Source organism: Polypterus senegalus, chromosome 9 (assembly GCF_016835505.1).
Source record: "Polypterus senegalus isolate Bchr_013 chromosome 9, ASM1683550v1, whole genome shotgun sequence".
Taxonomy (NCBI): domain Eukaryota; kingdom Metazoa; phylum Chordata; class Cladistia; order Polypteriformes; family Polypteridae; genus Polypterus; species Polypterus senegalus.
Genome location: NC_053162.1, coordinates 43,531,464 through 43,552,109, shown reverse-complemented (window position 1 = coordinate 43,552,109; position 20,646 = coordinate 43,531,464). Strand labels below are relative to the sequence as shown.

Sequence of the window (20,646 nt, the reverse complement as noted above, 5' to 3'; positions counted from 1 at the left end):
CTTTTTTCTAAAAACTTTCTCCTTTTCAACTGTTTGTGCATTTCAAGAGAGAGTAGAGCAGCGACACTTTTATCCAGGGCTAAAGCATTCATGATAAAATTGGTTATACTTCTTTTGGTTTTCCAACTGGAGCACAGGCAGGCCAAGTGACTTGTTTGTGGTCACACAGTGTCAGTAGTGAGAGTTGAACCCACAATCTCAAGGTCTGAAGTCCAAAGCCTTAACCACTACACCACATTGCCTATATCCAATGCCACATATCTACAAAAATGTAGTACATAAAAATGAAGAAAACATGAGGAAATGCTTCAACATTTTTTATTGTCAAAAATGTTTTAACAGTGGTTTTCTGAGCCTACCCAAAGGCATTGTTCTCCTCAGCTGGGTGCCACCTGTCACCAGGGGAGCTGTTGTCCTTGCCAGTCTAAGAACTGTCCTGTGTTCTTCTCGGTGAGAGAGGATAACACACGAAGCATGCCTTGGATGCTATCACTCACTTCTAATGGAGCCTGGAGGGAAAAAACAAAACAAAACACGGGTGAAAGTTTTAATTAGGAGGAAGACTAAATGTAATGTGGGAGAGAGGGTTCATTAAAAAAATTCTAAAAATAATGTCCTCATTTTATCGAAAACTGTGTTAATGGGAGATGCATCAGCACCCATAGCTTGCTCAATCTATCCATTTTCTAACCAGCTTTTCCATTTTAGAATAACTGAGAGGCAGCATCAGGCGTTTTCCCACCATAGGAACTTTGTTTCCAGGGGCCAGTGAGTTCCTGGACACTATAGGCCCACAGCCACTTATGGTCCTTGGCCACTTGTGTGTGTTGCATTCACACTGCACACAACAGGAACTGTAGCTTTCTGGAAAATATGTGACATGCAAAGAAGAGTGATGTGCAATGCGAAGTGCAGTGCGATTGGGAGTTCATGGGGGAACACCACACATTATTGCTTCAAAGTGCCTGCAACTTCACAGGGGAGATATTCACTTGAAGTAAGGTGGTTAAAAAGAGTGGTGATCCAGTGAGAAGTGCAGCACTCTTTCTTCACTGATAACTCTCCAAAGTCCAAACTACTAATGGATTTATAAGTGCTTGTGGTCAACCAATCACAGCAATCCATCACCCTTGTCCCACCCACAATAATTCCTGATTGAACGAAAAGTGCATAAGCTGGAGTAGGAAGTTAAAAAAAGTGCAAGTTACTACCAAGGAACAAGGAACTACAAATGGCCCGACTTCCTGTGTTGGGAAATCTACAAAAGTTCCTGATTTTCTAAAAAGTCCCTGCTTTCCTGAAAACTGGAAAGAAACTGTCTATTCCAGGAAAATGCACACAAGGTGGGAACCAACTCTGAATGGAGTGTGTCTTCTCCAGAGCACACACATTCACACACCTGCACTGGGACCTAAACTGTTGTCAACTAACCTATCCTGGCTATCTTTAGTACGTGTGAGAAAAACCCATGAAGGCAGGGGGAGGATGTTCAAAAACCATGAGGGGTACTCGTAGCAAACCAGGGCAGAAGCAGGAAAATCACTCAGACAACAACCCTTCTAGGATTCAAGGCAAACACCTGGCACTGTGGGAGAGCAGCGGCCACCATTGTGTCACTGCGCCACAGCATGTTATGTACCTGCACAGTTGTGCAAGTGTTTAGTGCTATTGCACTAGATTGCCTAAAGTGTAATTTAATGAGATGAGTTTTACTTTTAGATTTGAAAAGTGAGAATGAATCGATGTTTCTAAGCTCAGATGATAGTGAGTTCCAAAGCTGGGGAGCAGAGCAACTGAATGCTGTGCACCCCATGGTGGTAAGACGGGTGAGGGGGACAGTCAAGTGGATGGAGGAAGAGGATCGAAGTGTACGGGAGGGAATGGCAACATGGAGGAGGTCAGACAGATCTGGAGGAGGAAGGTTGTGGATAGCCTTAAGAGTTAGTAGGAGAATTTTGAATTGAATTCGGAACTGAACTGGAAGCCAGTGAAGCTGCTACAAAACGGGAGTGATATGGTGAATAGACGGGGTTCTAGTAATGATGTGGGCAGCTGAATTATGGACCAGTTGAAGCTTATAAAGAGATTTGTGAGAAAGACCACAGAAAAGGGAATTGCAATAATCCAGACAAGAAGTGACAAGGCTATGAACAAGGATAGCAGTGGTGTGGGGAGTGAGTTGAGGGGCGGATACGATTAATATTACGCAAGTGGAAATATGCAGACCGGGAGATGTTATTGATGTGGGACTGAAAGGATAAAGTACTGTCAAGGATGACACCCAGACTCTTAGCTTGTGGGGAAGGGGAGACAGAGGAATTATCAATAAGAAATGAAAAATGATCAGTTTATTGCTCTAGTAAGAAGGAGTATGGCCTGTGAGGACTAGCAGCCCACCCAGTGATAGTTTGTGCCTTTTGCCTAATGATGGTAAAATAGGTTCCAGCTCTCTGCAATGTCCTAATAGAAGAAGTAAATTCAGAAAATTGAAAGACACCGTTTTGAAGAATTAAATCAGTTTTGCACTGAGTCTGCTTTTGCTGTCACTGAAAAAAAGCTTACGTATGTTTCACTTCTCTCATAACTCGTAACCTTCAGATGTGGTGAGAAATCAAGCAAAATGACAGCTTTTATTGGCTAATTAAAAAGATTACAATATGTAAGCTTTCGAGGCAACTCAGGCCTCTTCTTCAGGAAATGCTCTTGCTGGAATTTGGATGTATCAAAATAGGATTAAAAAACTGCAATTGCATAGAGACCACTTACCTGTGTGCCCCCCATGTCTGTTTTCACCCATCCAGGATGGATTGCTACACAAAGTATGTTCTCCTTTTGCAAGTCTAAAGAGAGACAGCGTGTCAGCATGTTCAGCGCTGCCTAAGGTAAGTGAGAGAGAGAACAATCGTCTTACAGCTCTGGAGATGTTCATGTTTTGATTTTAGTCATTATGACGCAGAAGAAAACTACTTGATATCATCTGCATTGCTTTAAACTTGATTAAGTTTACATTTGAGTCTACTTATAACAGACACACTTACAATCGTAAATAAGTAAAATTAAAAAATAGCATCAGTATGGCCAGAGTTATGCTGGGAGCTAAGAGGAGATCCTAGGGTAGATTAAGTGAAATTAGTTTTTTTACTTGGTTAGGTAGCGGTTGCTTCACAAGCCCCTTTCATTATAGCATAACAGTCCATTTTGATAAGAAGAACTCTGCACTCAGAAAAAGACATGCAGTCAAATGTAATATGACACCTTCAATAAAGGAAAATCCAGGGAGGGATAAACACAGGGGATTAAAAAGGTGGCCCTCTAACTTGTTCTGACTTCTGCATCATATGATTATCTTGTCAATTCTCAGAGATCGCTTCAGTAAAGCTGATGTCCCATTACATGACTTCTACTCGTAGGGGATGTCAAACTTGACGACAGCAGTTGCTGATCTCGTCTCCTAAGTGTGTTAGATTACATGACTAGATGACTATGTAATGATTTTCCTGCTCAATTTCGCAATTCTAAACAATCACAAGTTCACTGTTTTTTTCTGACAGCCAATAGCGTGCTTCTTGAAGAGCTGGTGCCCCGATAATGCATTACAGATATGGCAAATACAGCCACATAAGACACACTACTTCAAATGGATGAATTAATGTTTCCAAAGGATGTGCGTTCCTTACTCCTCATAGCTTCATTACATACATTATACTTTGGGAGGAGCAATCGTTGGTTCTCAACTTTTGCACACACAGAGCCCATCTCTTAAAACTAAAGACAAAATCAAAGCTGTCCAATTTTGTGTCCACATGAAGCCTGTGACTGAAAAATCCCTGGAAAAGTCATGTGATGTGGGAGGTCCTTACATTTTTTTCTACTTACAATGCAGCAATTGGGTACATTTTAGAGTTTGATAGAAATCTGAAATCAGCTCCTTTAAGCAGGCTCTGCAAGCTGTCCTGGGAGTTCAACCGCTGACTGAAGACGTCTTACAGAAAGTCCTTGTAGAAAGTGAATGACTGATACAGATATTAGATCTATAAGGCAGGAGTCCAAGTGGCTGAGCTGACACAGATGGTGCCACAGGCTACTACTGTCCCACAACAAACATGCAGAAGTTGAAGAATAATGGCTTGTAAGAGCCCATTAAAGGAAAGACCTACTTTATTCTCCTCAGCGACTATTTGTCACTGGAAAGACAGTTTTGTATTCATTCTACATGAATCGTAAATGCCTGGCAGAAAAGGTGAGGTGATGCCTTGGATACGAGTACATGTATTGCTGCACACATTTGCCACTGTGGCTTTAGTTGTACCACCTAAATCCACAGTGCAGTGCTGTATGCGGATTTGTCACATCTTCTCCATCTCTCGATTATAAGAAAAACTCCTGGAAAGGAAAAGCAGGGCGATGATACATGATCTTCTCAGAAGACACTTAAAAGATCCGCGAGACGCAAACAATATGAAATAACACTCAGTCGTGTAAAGGCACGTAGCACACACAGATCCTGTGCTCTCAGCACATAAAAAGTGTATAAGGACAATACATTCTAGATGAAAGCAAAGAAGAAAGAGCAGCATGGAGAAAAGAGACCCAAAAGCGTTGGAGAGAAAAAAAGCCAGATAAGAGATTATGAAAGCAGTGGAATTCGAAAGGCTCAAACAAATGATGGCGCAATACACATGCAGAGAAAGGTAAAGAATATGAAATCAATAAAATTCGAAAGTATTGTAGCGCCCCAGTCAGGTTGAAGCCTTTTTTGTTTTAAGTGACTGTTAGGTCCGATTGAGGGAGGGCGGAGTACAGCATGGAAGACTGATAGCAGCGCGACGGCAGAAGAAAGACAAATGTCACAAGCAGCATTATACGTCCTGCGAGAGAGAGATTTAACCACGCCCGGGGCTGGAAATAAAAGACAAGTTTTACAACGTCACGTGAGACAAGGCAGTGAGACATCATTTAAAACAAGTCTACAGACATCTAACCTAGCAGTGCTCCCAGCTCTTAAAACAACGACAAGAGACAAGCAAAACAGGCAGTTTGCTAGCAGCAAAAAGCCTGCAGATGATCCGACTGCTTCTCCTTAGCATGTGTTTAGCCAACCTCACCCTCGCCCGCCCCCTTCACATCGCGAGCAACAGAGATGTGAAGTGGCAAAAGGACAGCTGCTGTACAGGCTTTGAAACGATCGGGCAGCGAGATAAGCAGAACAGGGAGCTCGACAGCAGCAGAAAGACAGCAGATGATCCGACGGCAACTCCTTAGCGTGCCTTCAGCCGCACCCCCTTCACAACGCGAACAGCGTTATACGTCCTGCAAGAGAGAGAGATGTAACCACGCCTGGGACCGGAAATAAAGTATTACTTTTACAAAAGTTTTAAAATAAAAGTGAAAATAATGCAAATGTAACAATTCCCATGAAACTAACAATCTCTTTAAATTTTATATCCGGTAAACCAAACCCGGGGTGGGCGAGCGAAGCGAGCAGGGGGCAGAGCCCCCTAGTCGATAATAAAACACTAAGGTCTGTTTGTGTGTCCTTTCCCTACGAGTAATCTGATTGGCCAGTTTGGTGTTGGTGACACGATTGAAAGAGGAAGTGCAAGTGTGAAACACACAAGGAGGAGTACAGGCGTAACAAGTTCGCAGACCCCTCAAAATGAGAGGCAGGCTTTACAGTAATGCACTCGACAGAAGGAGAGCCAGTCAAGAGGAGTTCAGACACACAAGGATACCAAGTAAAGGCCCTGGGGGTCCATGTATGGCAAGAGATATCACTTATTTTTAAACATCTTCTGCTAACATGGCTAGTTTTATGTATTTCACCAAAACAGTAATTTTTAATTCAGTTCATTTCTGTAATGTAAAACACATGCATTTTATTTTTATACATGGATATTTGTACATTTCTTTAGAATTTCTGAAGGAGCAAAGGTAGCTTGATTGGGTGGTCTGGCCCCCATGGAGCCAAATATGTCACAGTCACATCTGGCTAAGTACCAGAATTAATTCCTAGGCCAAAGCTAGTCTCCCAAATGACAAAGGGAAACATTTTAAACACCTTCTAGCAGCTCCCCATGGCCATGACTTTACTTGCCCTTAAAGCACCAAAATCCCAAGGCAGTGGCTCAACTGCCTGCTTTAAAATATTGATGGTACGTTCCATATATTCCCATGCAGGGTGGTGTGCCTTTTAGCAAATAGAGAGCGTTGACAACTGTGTCATTTCCTCTATGGTCAACGAGCATTGGCATTTACAGGGTCACATTACCTGTAGCACCCTGAAGGCCAAAGCACAAGCTTGAAGTATGTAGTGCATATATCACCCCTAAATGACCCCCTTTGGCTTCAGCAGAACCCCCCAGGCTGCCAGGACAGCTGTCCTCTCTCTCTCTCTTCTGTGCAATCATTATGATGCCTTTGTTATGGTAACATCTTGCTAGCTGGGCATCCCTTCACATTGTAGTAGAACTGTATTTATAGTACTGTAGATAGATAGATAGATACTTTATTAATCCCAAGGGGAAATTCACAAAAATAGTAAAATAGTAAAAATGTGTAAAAAGTGTCCAGGGAACAATTCCACATAAAAGAAAGTGGTAGAAGTGATCAGTGAAATAGAGAAAAATAGAGATAAAAAGGTAAAAAGATAAAGTCGTATACGGAGCTGCTGGAAAGGCTGCCACTCGGATGCGGCGCCGGAAATAATATTATCTAATTAATATATACTGTACTTCAGTTTAAGACTACAAATTAAAGAAGCTTAGCCTTATTAGCCCAGTGTCTTAAAATGTCCTAGTCTTTTTTACTATAGACTTTTGTACTGCATACTGTACCTTGCTGACACGGTAAGGGTACATCTGTGCCATGCTGAAGGTCTCTGAACATTTCTGTATGGATCCAAACAAGGAGGACATGTTAATAACTGCTGCTTTCCCACAGAACATCCCTTCCTTGTCGCTGCTTTGCGCTGCAATCTTCAGAAAGGGTAGGAATGCCTGCAGGTGAATGATAAAAGCAAAACATATATGTTGCATTAATGTACGCTGTGAAGAATGTCATAGCCATAAATTAAAAAAAAACTACAAAGGAAATATTGGTCTATAAAAGTCTTAAGTTAACTAAGACACGGCACATTTTGTTAAATGTATGTCTGTACAATGAGACAGATGGCCATCATCATGGAGCTCATCAAGAGGGTCCATCTGCTTTTCTGTTTGTCCTTGTGTTCCTTAAGGGCTACTTTATATCAGTGGTAGAAAGAAAATGTGTGTTAGCAATAATTGAGCCTTGTGCATTTGTTAGAACATTGAATTAAATCTTAAGAGAAACAACAGAAATCGGAAAAAGGTTGCCTGGACGGCAAATAATTAAGAATTGTACAGAAGAGGCAGCCATGCTGTGTCAGTCGCGCAAGCTTTGGTAGTGCTGAAAAAGCAAGGCTTTGGAGGGATTTTGAGTAATGCACAGTCTAACGTCATGTCAGTTTTTGTCCTTTGAATGAAGAAGAAATTGTAAAAAGAAGGCTGACATCACTTGTGCGTTCATGCCATAAGCCTTGCCTCTTCATGTGTTGCTTCTGTTTAAACCGAGAGCTCACTGGACCAGCTTCTTACCAGGATGGAGCTTTTTTAAACTGCTCATAATGCTGCTTTGTGCCTATTTGATTTATTTTTTTTTTTTGCTTTTGCTTTTCTTTAAACAGATCTTGGACATTAAAAGTGGTTTCCCACAGGACTCTAATTCTTTATCTCTTGTTTTTTGATCTTTTTACAGCTGGTATTTGGAGGAAACATTTTATGCTAGTCTGGGTCAGACATGGACCAGCGTTGGTCAGCAATGTAGATACATTGGGCACTGTCAGGATTTGTGAAAATTTTGTATGTCTTACTTGATGATTTTAAAGTATTTTCTAATTTAGTTACTGTATATTTAGGCATAGTGAGGTCATAACATAATTTTGATGCCCCAAGAGTCACCACTACTAACACTAGGCTGTCTGAGTGTAGCAATCAAGGCATGACAAGGGTCGGTGTAATCAGACTTTGTGACACTAATAGTCTAATTCTTTTTGTGTTACTTTTTGAAATATTTTAGTGTTTTTGAAGGAAGTGTTTGTTTTTGGATTCTGCTTCTGTTTAAAGTTTTAGATACATTTGCTTATGTTGTGCTTTGCTGATTGATGGCTTTTTGCCTTTTCAAGTGTTGTTTGAATTGTACATTGTAACAATAAAGAACATCTCATTTACTTTACCTATTTTTCATGTGTGCTCATCCTGACTCACGCTCCAGCCTGGGCTGCTTACAGGTTGCTGTGCTGTTCTTCAGAACTGTGGATCAACTTTTCCTACTGAAATGGGGTATCACTAGCTTCAGCACTTATTAGGGGTTCAGCCTCCTCCCTCCGATAATACGGTCGCTTTAAAATGTGTCAGATGGAAAAGCGGGTGGGTGCCTCCTATTAAGTGTTGACGAGTTTAATTTTCGTGCTGTTGATGAGTATTTAGAAAGCAGAATTGTGAGAAAAAGGACGGGGCTCTTGAAGTTCAGGGGCTGGAAGCGTAAATCCATTGGACAGGTTGGGGGAGGTCAGGGACGGATTTCAGTACATACAGAAATGTGCTGATCGTATTTCTATCATTGTTCTCAGAAGTTAAATATGGTGTCCTGCAGGACTCAGTAATGGGGCCTTTACTGTTTACACTTTTTTTTATATTTAGAAAACATAACATTAACTTTCACTCGTATGGCTTTCTTTTAGACCAAATAATATTTCTCCGATGCTGTCCTTAAATAACTGTGTCAGTGAATTAAAGGATTGGATGAATGAGAACTACTTGTGTCTGAAAGCAGAAAACACAAAAATGCTATTTACTGGGTGGAATGAGGCTGACCGCAACAACATTCTGTCACTCTTTCACTGAGTTGGAAACGCCATTAGCGTTACTCAATCAGTGCACAATTTAGCCACTACCTTGGATACTACCTTGTTATTTAAAACAATTTTTCTCAACCATTGGGTCACAAACCATGGTTGGGTTGTGGGGTGTTGCTGGTGGGTTGTGAGTTCCTAATGTTTATAATAGTAGTTGGTCATGGTGGGTTGCAGTGGGCTGCTGAAATCAGCATTTCCCAACTTTTTTTCTCAACCACACCTAAACCACTCATCTCCTTTCACTGCTCCGATGATCCCACTCGATTCTCAGTGTTCGGTGGATTGCAGGTGGATCACCGCCATTCCTGGACCACCTCCCCAACCCCTGCTCTGATGATTATGCTCGATTCGCTAAGAACTGACAAAGTAATAAAGACAATGATTGTGAAGATATAACTTTGATTGAACAATGTAAAATTATCCTTTAAATACTGTGGAATGGTTACTCTTTATTACTGTTTATTAAAAACAAAGGCTTACCAATAACCCCAGCTAGTCCAGTTAGGTTGAGATGCATGGTAGCTGAATCTCCTCTCAAAGACTAACCACCTCTGTGGTACAGGAAGCAAACACCTCATTCATGCTAACCACCTTATTTAAACTTTATTGATACAAAGAGAGGAAAAAACTCTCAACCCCAATACCATCATGCCAAACACGGGATCTATAGGGAAAAAAATAGTTGAAGGAATATTTCTTAGTACCATCTTAGCTAGAATTAGAAGCCCTCCTATGTGTGGTGATAGCTTACTTTACACACTAGCATGGGCCCCACAACATTGGTGCTGTAAAGAAACATCATCTCCTCACTGTTACAATTCTCCAGAGTGCAGTAAGAGTTGATGCCCGCGTTGTTGATCAGTAAGTTCAAGCCTTTCCCGTTAAGCTGGGATGCCACCTGAGTAGCTGCTTCCTTGATGCTGTCTGGATCAGCAGTGTCTGAAACATCACACAGAAAAATGATTCATCAGAGATGTGAAAGTCTGAGCTGAGTGTTGTCCAGAACTATCAGTTCCCCACAGAAATCACAATCTTTCTCATATCTAAATGATGGCATGGCAGGAGGAACGTTTACAGGGTATATCCAGTTAGGTCCATAAGTATTTGGACAGTGACACAATTTTCATAATTTTTGGCTCTGTACGCCTCCACAATGGATTTGAAATAAAGCAATCATTATGTGATTGAATTGTAGACTTTCAGCGTTAATTTAAGGGGTTTACCACAAATATTGTTATTCTGTTTAGGAATGATTGCCATTTTTCTCCATAGCCAAATTTTCAGGGGCTCAAAAGGTTTTGGACATTTGACTGACAAGCTGTTCCATGGCCAGGTGGGTGCAGTTCCCTCTTTATTTCATTAACTATTAAGCAGGTAAAAGGTCTGGGATTGATTTCAATTGTGGAATTTGTATTTGGAAGCTGTCGCTGTGAAATCTCAACATGAGTTGTCCACGCAAGTAAAAACAGTCCATCAATAGTCTGAAACAACAAAAGAAACCTTTTAGAGAGAAAGCAGAAACACGATGAGTGGTCAAATTAACCATTTGGTATATTCTTAAAAAGAAATAACACACTGGTGAACTCAGCCAGACCAGAAGACCTTGGAAACCACAGAAGACAACTGTGCAGGATGATTGCAGAATTGTGTTCTTGGTGAAGAAGAACCCCTCACAACATTTAGCCAAAATGAGAAAACTCTTCAGGAGGAAGACCTATCATTGCCAAAGACTACGATCAAGAGAAGATTTCATGAAAGTAAAGACAGAGTTTTTACCACAAGCTGCAATCCACTGGTAAACCTCAAGCGTAGGAAAGACAGACTACACTTTGCCAGAAAACATTTTTAAATGCCTGTCCATTGCAGAACAATTTTCTTTTAACAAAGGAAACTAAGATCAATATATACTAGAGTATGGAGACAGAAAAAATGGCTCATGATTCGATGAATAGCACATCATCTGTGAAACATGGTGGAGGCAGTTTTCTGGCATGATCATGAATGGTTGCCATTGGAAATCAAGCACTAGCTTATTGCTGTCATGTTGTTGATACGACTGGTGGCAGAAGTGAGGGGATGAATTCTGAAGTGTACAGGGCTTTACTATCTGCTCAAATTCAGTAAAATGCGGCAACATTGATAGGACAATGCTTCAAAGTACAGATGGACAATGAACCAAAGCATACTTGAGTTGCTGCTGGAAGAGGTGTTGGTGAGGTCATCGGGGGCGCTTACCCTGTGGTCTCTGTGTGCATCCCAATGTAAAATTGTAAAAATGACACCGTCCTTCAGATGAGGCGTAAAACTGAGGTCCCGACTCTCTGTGGTCATAAAAGATCCCTTGGCATCTTTTGTAAAGAGTAGGGTGCATCCTGATGTCCAGGTTTAAATTACCCTCCATGGCCAAGTCATTCTGGGCCCCTAATCATCCCTCGTCTCTAACTGATTAACTACCTCTCACCACTTCACCACCTAATAGCTGGCACAAAATGGCTGCCATCGCATCATCCAGGTGGATACTGCACATTAGTAATAGTTGAAGTGGCTACCCCACTCACTAAGAAAAGTGGTTTGAGTAGTGAGGAAAGCGCTATATAAATGTAAAGAATTATTATTTTTATTATTATTACTATTATAGTGGGCGTCAATAGCCCCAGTCACACCCACAATTTATATACAACTATTGATCTGCTAGCATGTGTTATGACGAGCTGGGAGTCTCAGTGTAACCATGACACTTTTTCTTTAGGTGCATGAGATGGATTCAACTGCTTTGGAAGCTCTGATTGGAAATATTTTTGCAAGAAGACTCTCAAGTTGGACGCATTTTTATCACTCTTTAATATTGTTTTTTATCAGTATGCTGCTGGATTATGTGAATCCCCTTGGGATTAATAAATTATCTATCTATCTATCTATCTTGTTTAGTTAGATTAATGTATTTAAATTGTACAGGTGCAGCACTACTAAGCTCGCTTTTATATCTGGAAAAGCGGCCATCTCAAGTTGTTCTGAAAACAGCAGAGGCTCAGTGAGCTGTTAAAGGCAGCCGCTGTAATGTCAGATTATTTCTCCAAACTCTTACTTTGTTCCTTGCTCTAGAACTCACTCCTTGATGTGTGATACGCAGCCAGTCAACACATACGACCAGCATTACCACTTAAGAGAGTCAGTACAATGTTGGAGTTTTGAAGGAACATCTTGTGTCCGACATTTACTGATCGCGTAATGAAGTTGTTGTGATTAACACCACACTAAAACTGAAGAGGAAACATGACATGTGGGGAGAACTGCTTCAAGTTTGGCACAATCGAACAGTGCAGCAGGCGCTAAGTTACATTTAACTGTTGTGTTGAAGCTTTCAATTACATTACCTTGCAAATAATCATTCTTTGCATTTATATGGCGCTTTTCTCACTACTCAAAGCACTCAGCAATTGCAGGTTAAGGGCCTTGCTCTCAAGGGCCCAACAGAGCAGAGTCCCTTTTTGGCATTTACGGGATTCGAACCGGAAACCTCCCGATTGCCAGTGCAGATCATACAGTTAAGTGGTGAACCAACAGTCATGAGTTTTCCAGGACAATCTGTTGACCACTAGGCCAAATGGCCCCCTGATTCTCTTTTAGGAGCCATTAGCTACATTTGAAGGGAGTGTCAAGGTAAGGCTGAGTATTAGGGAAAACAAAAACATATCATACCCATCTTGTGGAGGAACAGATTTGGATGTTTCTTCACAAGGTCCATCAAAACCTTTGAAAGACAAGAAAAAAATGTTAAAGAAATGGCAGAAAGTGCTCATTCATTTGACTTAGCTTTGACTTCCTTGCCCTGCCTTGCTCATCGAATCACTTGAATTTAACCAGCGGTGGAGTGCTGGGGCCTACTTAATCATTGGTTGACTCATTCCAGTTGTTCACCGTTTGAACGTCTGTGCTTCTGCCCGACATTGTAAAATCTCTTTATTTGTGTTTATTTTCTTATCTGCAGTTCGGTTTAGAAGCAGAGTTAGGTAACAGGCACATAGTGACAGTCTGCATGTGCAAAGAATAATTTCTGCCCTTTTGAAATCATTGAACTCTTTTTCATCTTGTATGCTTCTTATACTGTCAGTGAATTGTTCAGATGAGCTAATTTTCATCTTTTCGGAGAATACACAGCCCAGGGTATCACACAACTTTCTCCAAATGCTTTTAACTTTTGCTAGCAGCAAATCTACGCACCCGGCTGGAGAGCAGACATGTCAAGGCTCCTCATCACTGAATTAATGGTTTCTCTCCATCGCTCATACATCCATAATGGCTAACACAGTACAACACCCTAGTAATATCTCCATTACTCAAAAACAATTAACAGGGTCAAAATACAAACAAATACTAAATATTTTTGGTGCCAACCATTTTCACAGTTCTCCAAAAAAAGGGTTGACATCAACAGCAAAACCATTCCCATGAGAAATGTTAAATTGCAGCACACCAGAAACGGCCTGAAAAAAAAAAAAAACTAATAACCTACCGTTATAAAAGGATAAGTGTCTCTGTGCCTGTCCAGGTGCAATATCTCTGTCATTGCATCACAAATATCTTTAGTAATAAAATGCATTGCATTTGTCATTCCAACAGATGGCGTATCACAAACATTAACTCTGCTTTTATGAAGTCACTGTGCACTGGAGAGATTCTAAAGGACTGGAAAATGGCAAATATCATCTCATTATATAAAAAGGGTGACAGGGCAGATCCAAGTAATTATAGGCCAGTAATCTTAACAAGCATCACAGGAAAATTAATGGAAGGAAATATTAAAGATAAGACTGAGCGGCAGGTGGCAAGATCAGAAGTTTTACTAAACAGTCAGCATGGGTTCAGAAGAGGGAGGTCGTGTTTTACTAACATGTTGGAATTCTATGAGGAGGCAACAAAAGGATACGATCAAAGTGGAGCTTATGATATTATTTATCTGGACTTTCAGAAAGCATTTGATAAGGTGCCACATGAGAGGTTGGGCATCAAGTTAAAAGAAGTGGGAGTTCAGGGTGATGTTTTTAGATGGGTGCAGAATTGGCTCAGACACAGGAAGCAGAGGGTGATGGTGTGAGGACCCTCATCAGAACTGGCCGATGTTAAGAGTGGTGATCCACAGGGGTCAGTGCTAGGGCCGCTGCTCTTTTAAATATATGTAAATTATTTAAATAGGAATATAAGTAAACCTCCCAAGCTGCTCTTTAAAATAATGACGTACTGTAGTTGGTTGAAAGGACACAGATTAAAAATGCATTTAAAAAACTTCCTTTATCCTCTGTCTGTCTTTGTCTTCCTTTCTGCTACTTTTCCTTTTTTGTTAACTGACATCAGTAGGACTTTATTGTCATAATCTGTAATGACAAACTGAATAACTGACTGACCCACTCATCAATAAAAATGTTATTTAAAGTTATTTAATGTAAAAGTGGTGCGTCTAGGGAAGTAGATATCCACTAAGAAAGGACATTTCGATATATCAATATTTACTGGTAAAAACCTCAAACACACCTTGACAGAATTGATTGAAATTTGGTGCCACAAAAAAGAATATAAGTCGACACATATATATATATATGTATATATATATATATATATATATATACATATATATATATATATATATATATATATATATATATATATATATATATATATATATATATATATATATATATATATATATATATATATATATATATATTGTGTATATAGATATATATATTGTGGCAGTAGGGGGCACTAGTGCTCCCTTGAACCCTCAGGTACAACTCCAGACACCAGGTAAAAGTCCAAGACTTTTTATTTTCTTTTAACACAGTGCACCAAGCACCTTCCACACTACTCATTAATTAGAAATCAAATTCAACACTATAATCACTCCTCCTCGCCCAGACACTTAGCCACCCCACCTCCCAGCACAGCTCAGGGTCTGGACTGAGGCATCGTCCTTTTATAGCCCCTGACCCGGAGGTGTTCCTGTCCCAACAGTCCACAGTTCCTTATTCCTTCCGGGTCTTGGCAATCAGTTCTTTACTTCAACCCGGGAGCATGACATTTCTTCCCGTCACGTGACCGTGATGTACTCCTGGGTCATACGGCATCACAGAGCCCATAAGCCCCCCCCACAGCGACTTCTGGTGGTCCCCAAGGTGTCCAGCAGGGCTGTGTATAAACACTACAAAGTCCATAAGGCCCTGCTGGACCTCGGGGCACGATCCTGCTGGCGGGAGAGCTCCTCCTGGCGGCCTGGGGGTGAGGACCGGCATGGGAAGCCGGTAGTCCTCCACAATATATATATATATAAAAATTTGTATGCATATTTGTTGGGAATACTGCTTTACGAGGTGTCTGTTCTTACAAGACTGCATTCTTTTTTTTGCTGAGTGCCAGAATGGAAGTGAAGGTTAAGGAATCGTGCAAGTGGGGCTGCCATTTTGTGCAAATGAAGGCCGTTACCAGAAGCAAAGATAATCTTTTCTGTCCATCTAACTCTAACTCCATCTTGTCTACCTGTCCCTTTGTCTTGACCAGCCTCTTTTCTCTGTTTGCCATTTCAGGTGTTTCAAATGTTTGTTTTGTAGTTTTGCCCTTTTCACTGACTTATCTCCACCTGTGTGTCTATCCTAGTCAGAACATCAATTGACTATGCGTCTTTTCCTTCCATTTCTGACACACATGAATATGAATTCAGAATCAAGAGGTTGTTTTTTCCTCCTGCACTCTACTCTTCAGTCCATTAATGTCCATACATCTATACTAATAAAAGGCAAAGCCCTCACTAACTGACACACTGACTCACTGACTGACTGACTCACTGACTGACTGACTCACTGACTCATCACTAATTCTCCAACTTCCCGTGTAGGTAGAAGGCTGAAATTTGGCAGGCTCATTCCTTACAGCTTACTTACAAAAGTTAGGCAGGTTTCATTTCAAAATTCTACGTGTAACGGTCATAACTGGAACCTACTTACGTACATATATACGGCCATAGCCTGCAGCTCGGTCGCCGTGTGAGGTGGAGTTGCGTCCCTCATCACCACGCCTCCCACGTAATTGAGTGCCTGCCCATATAAGGCCGTCCGTCATCAGCAATCCAATAGACACACTGCCGCTAAATATTCGCTGGTGAAGGACTGTGCTTATGCAAATGAAGATGAGATGGTCAAGAATAGACTAGTGTTTGGCACAAACTCAGCAAAAGTGCGAGAGAAACTTTTAAGTGCTGTCTGAGCTAACATTAAATAAAGCCGTGGACATCGCAAGATCGCACGAGATAGCACAAGCACAGCTGAGAACCTTCGATGCATATACTCTGAGCGGCTCACATGAACTGACTGTGAACGCAGTATGCAGACAACAACCAAGATCTCCAAAGAGCGCTGAACAAAAAACGCATTACACAATTAAGAAGGCAGCAAAAGAATATGAAGCGAGTGATGCATAAAAGCATATTCATAAGTGCAGCTACTGCGGAAACAAAGCACACGGTGGAAAAAGTCAATGTCCAGCTAAAGGAAGACAGTGTAAAAAATGTGGTAAATTGAACCACTTCGCTATAGTTTGCAGGACTGGGAAAGGTAAACCCGTGTATGCAGTGTGTGATGTCTCAGATAAAGAGGAAGACGAGCTGCTTATTGATGCAGTAGAAAAGGAACAACCCTCTGACGCTGAACAAGCCTTTGTACACATATTAATAGGAAAGCAAGGTGTAAAGCTCAAGTTTAAATTACGTTCATAGACATGCTGCCACTAAATATTCGCAGGTAAATCCACAACTTAATACTGGGAATGCCTGTTAAACATCTTAGATTCACGAGTACCGATTTGGGTAGTGAACACTTCGATGAATGAAACCTGTTATCTTTACAACGGTTGACAACGAAGATGAGATGGTCAGAGACAGACTAGACATACACGGAATGTAACTTGAACACAACACATCCTACAAACACGAACCTGATTGAAAGAAATAATGATAATCAAATCCTTGATGACAGCAACACTCATAACAGTCACAAAACAATTACATTACACGTTATTTTTAAAATGTTTCCTTTTCTTTTTCATAACTTCTTTAACACACTACTTCTCCACTGCGAAGCGCGGGTATTTTGCTAGTTTTGATATAAATGCAGATAATGTATGTGCACACCATTTCACATAAAGTTAAACAACATACCTGACCTCCTGGTCCAGCTGGATCTCGACAAGTAGCAAAGATCTGATCGGGTGGATTGGCAGAGGTAAGAAACTGCTTGACCAGTTCCAGGCCAAGACCACGATTGGCCCCGGTGACCAGGACAGAAGAAGTCTTGATAGGATCCATGGTGCCCCACTACTCAACAAGTGCGACTGTAAAGTAGTGTATATAACCAAGGGCACATGATAAAGGAAATGTCAATGATTAGCCAGGCCGTTAGCTAAGCAACAAAGCCTGGGTGTGACAATGGACCAATTTCAGGTGTGTACTGTTATCAGCCATCTAATAGAGATTAGGTACTTGGTACATGTGCAAACCCCCAGCTGTGTATTCATGATCATGTTCTACTAAATTAAGATCATAATCACATAAATATATTTTATGTGTACATATTACACAATATTCAGAGATCTACACCACTGCCTGTCTGCTATGGGTCTGACTAGCAGTGCCCACTCACAAACAGGCTGACAGGCTTTCCTTTGTAGCCTTTTCCCATATTAGTCTCTCTTGTTAGTTTTTGCTCAAAGCTTTGGTTCACAGGTCAGGCTTGTTTCATCTTATAAGGGCTTCTGTTTCACACTTGTTCTTCATACTAAACATTTTCATCTTTTCTTTGCTGCATGTCTAAGAAATGTCTGATCGGGGCGCTCGAGAGACTGAGCGAGGAGTCTGAGTGTCTGGGCTTGCGAGTGTCCTGGATAAAAACCAAGATCCAGGCCTTTAGTGACCTCTTGGGCACAGCCATCAGCAGTGTGTCTGTCTGTGGAGAGAATGTTGACCTTGTCGAGAGGTTTACTTACCTTGGCAGTGACATTCATCTGAAGTCACTTGACAGACTGGGACAGCATGGGGGGTCATGAGGTCGCTGGAAAGGGGTGTGTGGCGCTGCCGATATCTATGCAAAAGGACGAAGGCCCAAATCTTTAGAGTCCTGGTGCTTCCTGTCTTGCTCTATGGTTGTGAAACATGGATGCTATCCAGTGACCTGAGATGAACAATGGACTCCTTTGGTACTGTGTCTCTCCGGAAAATCCATTGGTACCGTTGGTTTGACTTTGTGTCGAATGAGCGGTTGCTCATGGAGTCCTGAATGAGGTACATTACCTGCATTGTGAGGGAGCGTCAGTTACGGCACTATGGCCATGTGACGTGTTTCCTACAGGGTGATCCGGCTCATAAGATCATCATTGTTGGGGACCCGAGTGGCTGGACCAGGCCAAGGGGTCGCCCACGTAACACCTGGCTGCGGCAGATAAAGGGTCATTTCTGGAGGGTGGGACTGTGTCTGCCTGGGGGGTTGCCAACCGGGATCCCGAGTTGTTTCATCATATAGTGGTTGCGGCAACCCACTGTACCAGTGCATGCTCCTCAACTTGACTTGACTTGATGTCCAAGAAAGCTCACTTGGAATCAAAATTAACTTGAAACACGGATCATGCATCCCTAGAAAGGACCAAACCAGTAGGAACACTTCAGCAAATGAGGGACACAGAGTCACATGGAAGGAGGTACGAGTCCAGAGTTAATAAAGCATATCATATCTCAGCTTGCTCAGCAGACTGCATTGCTTATAATCAGGGTATGTATGGCATACAGATATTGCTGGAGTTAATTTTATAAAACACTGACCCTTGAGGGGTTTTTGATATGAGTTTTAGTGTTGTAAGCACATCAGCCTTTTAGATGGTTCAAGAGGAATTGTTTTTATGGTGGAAGTCAGAATGACGGTCATTGTTGGTAGAGGGCAGCTATGGCAGGAAGGGTGCACTCCCGCATCTGCCTCTCCTTCTCATTTATTGGTTAAGAAACCCGTCTTTAATTGAATTGCCAACCATTGTGGTTGTGATGTTTTTCCTGTTTACATTAAAAGCAGTGTTTTCAGGAAGTAGCTGTTAATAATATTTTAGCACATGCATGGCTATCAGACATATGGATTATGTGACACGAGTCTCATGAGATCACTTTTTTCTTTTATCCATGGATGTCTTTTTGCAGTGTTTGCCACTGTCCAATCTTGGTCACCTATTGATCCTGTTTACTTTCTCCATGAAAACATCCATCCATCCATCCATCCATCCGTTATCCAACCCGCTATATCCTAACTACAGGGTCACGGGGGTCTGCTGGAGCCATTCCCAGCTAACACAGGGCGCAAGGCAGGAAACAAACCCCGGGCAGGGTGCCAGCACACCGCAGTCCATGAAAACATAAGAATAAAAATGATTCTCTGTCACCACTACAAACTACATGTGGCAAGTAACATTTAAAATAATATTGCTTTGAGTGGAGTATTCCTTTAATATTTTAAGGCTGAACCTTGTTGAGTATTTTTTGACTAAGATTTTGGGTGACATTTTGGGCTTTGGCAGTTTGGTTTATTTTGATATTTTAGACTTTGACATTCTCTGCATTTCCTGGTCCACCTTCCTTGTTTCCTTGACATTTTTCATCTCTGGCAGAGATATTGTGGTCATCCAAGGGAACAACTGGTCAAAAGACAAGATAAATGCTGAGGTGCCAACCCGGTTTTTCCCTGTCGACTTGTGAAACTGAAAAATAAGCAGCGCTCGATGGTAAGACTACAAATAAAAATGTGACCCTCTGCTGTTCTAACAAATAAGGTCACTGCCTATCAAGGATTCCTTTGGGTGCTTTTTCTGGGTTTGCAGAAACTCAGTCACCTCTGCTCTGCAGTCAAGGAGTGACGCCTCCTTCTGGGTGGCTGGCCTTGTAAGGTCCTGGGACTGGAAGGGGTGGAGTCAGTTACCCTCATTGGGCGGGGAAGATGACACAGTTCGAGGCAGTACCCTTTCTTGGCCCGCAGTGATATTATATGCCTGGGAGGGACCATGATGGCGACCCTCTGATACGTATGGATGAGAACATCTTCAGAGATGGAGGCCAATGTAAAGATTCAACAACATGAGTTATGGGGTTGTGCTCCTTGTTTCTAGAAGTTCTTTCAGTAATCACAGTCCGAATCACAGCCCCTTAAGTGATGTAGCACTTATAGCACTTAACTGTACAACCGGAGAAAGTCGCTGTCATCACACAAAACACCTTCAACGTTTTCTCAGTCAATGGAGGTATGTGCATGGGGTACAGGCCCAAAAGTTTGCTTCCTAACAATGAAGCCAATATTCTGAGTTCATATTTATATGCATAAAAGATAAAGTCAGTGCTGACTGAGTGACTGCAAACTATCACCTTTGTTAATTGACTCCAGTAGGACTTGCCTGGCAAGTATGGGTGTCTTCCATGCATTCTTCTTCTATGAATTGACTGAACTGGCTTTGCAACAATAGTGATGCAACAATTGTGCAGACTTCCAAACTGGTAGATTTTACACAAAAGTTGTTCTGGTGTGTCGACATCCAACAAGCCTCACATATCCCCCAGAAGTCGACTAGCAGTTGTGTAATTTGAAATCGACTTAACCTTACACCCCCAAACTTGCTGTCCTAAAACTGTGCTGATGTTATGACCA

The 20,646-nt window shown here is 41.6% G+C and overlaps 1 protein-coding gene across 1 annotated transcript; it reads right to left on the bottom strand.

Moving 5' to 3' along the window:
• Window positions 1–306: 306 nt before the first annotated feature.
• zgc:158868 (uncharacterized protein LOC791147 homolog) lies at window positions 307–17,308 on the bottom strand. The gene is made up of 6 exons (XM_039763021.1): window positions 17,136–17,308; window positions 12,632–12,683; window positions 9,684–9,871; window positions 6,834–6,995; window positions 2,767–2,877; window positions 307–509 (listed from the first exon to the last, which is right to left on the bottom strand). The coding sequence occupies exons 1-6, from the start codon at window positions 17,280–17,282 to the stop codon at window positions 396–398; spliced, it is 774 nt and encodes a 257-aa protein (XP_039618955.1). The 5' UTR covers window positions 17,283–17,308; the 3' UTR covers window positions 307–395.
• Window positions 17,309–20,646: the final 3,338 nt, after the last annotated feature.

Coding starts and splice junctions, on each gene's coding strand:
- zgc:158868 (XM_039763021.1), bottom strand. CDS start 17,282: ATGGATCCTATCAAGACTTCTTCTGTCCTGGTCACCGGGGCCAATCGT. Junction 6,996..9,683: donor GGCCCATGCTAGTGTGTAAA/GTAAGCTATCAC, acceptor ATTCACCTGCAG/GCATTCCTACCCTTTCTGAA. Junction 510..2,766: donor CAGACATGGGGGGCACACAG/GTAAGTGGTCTC, acceptor TTTTCCCTCCAG/GCTCCATTAGAAGTGAGTGA.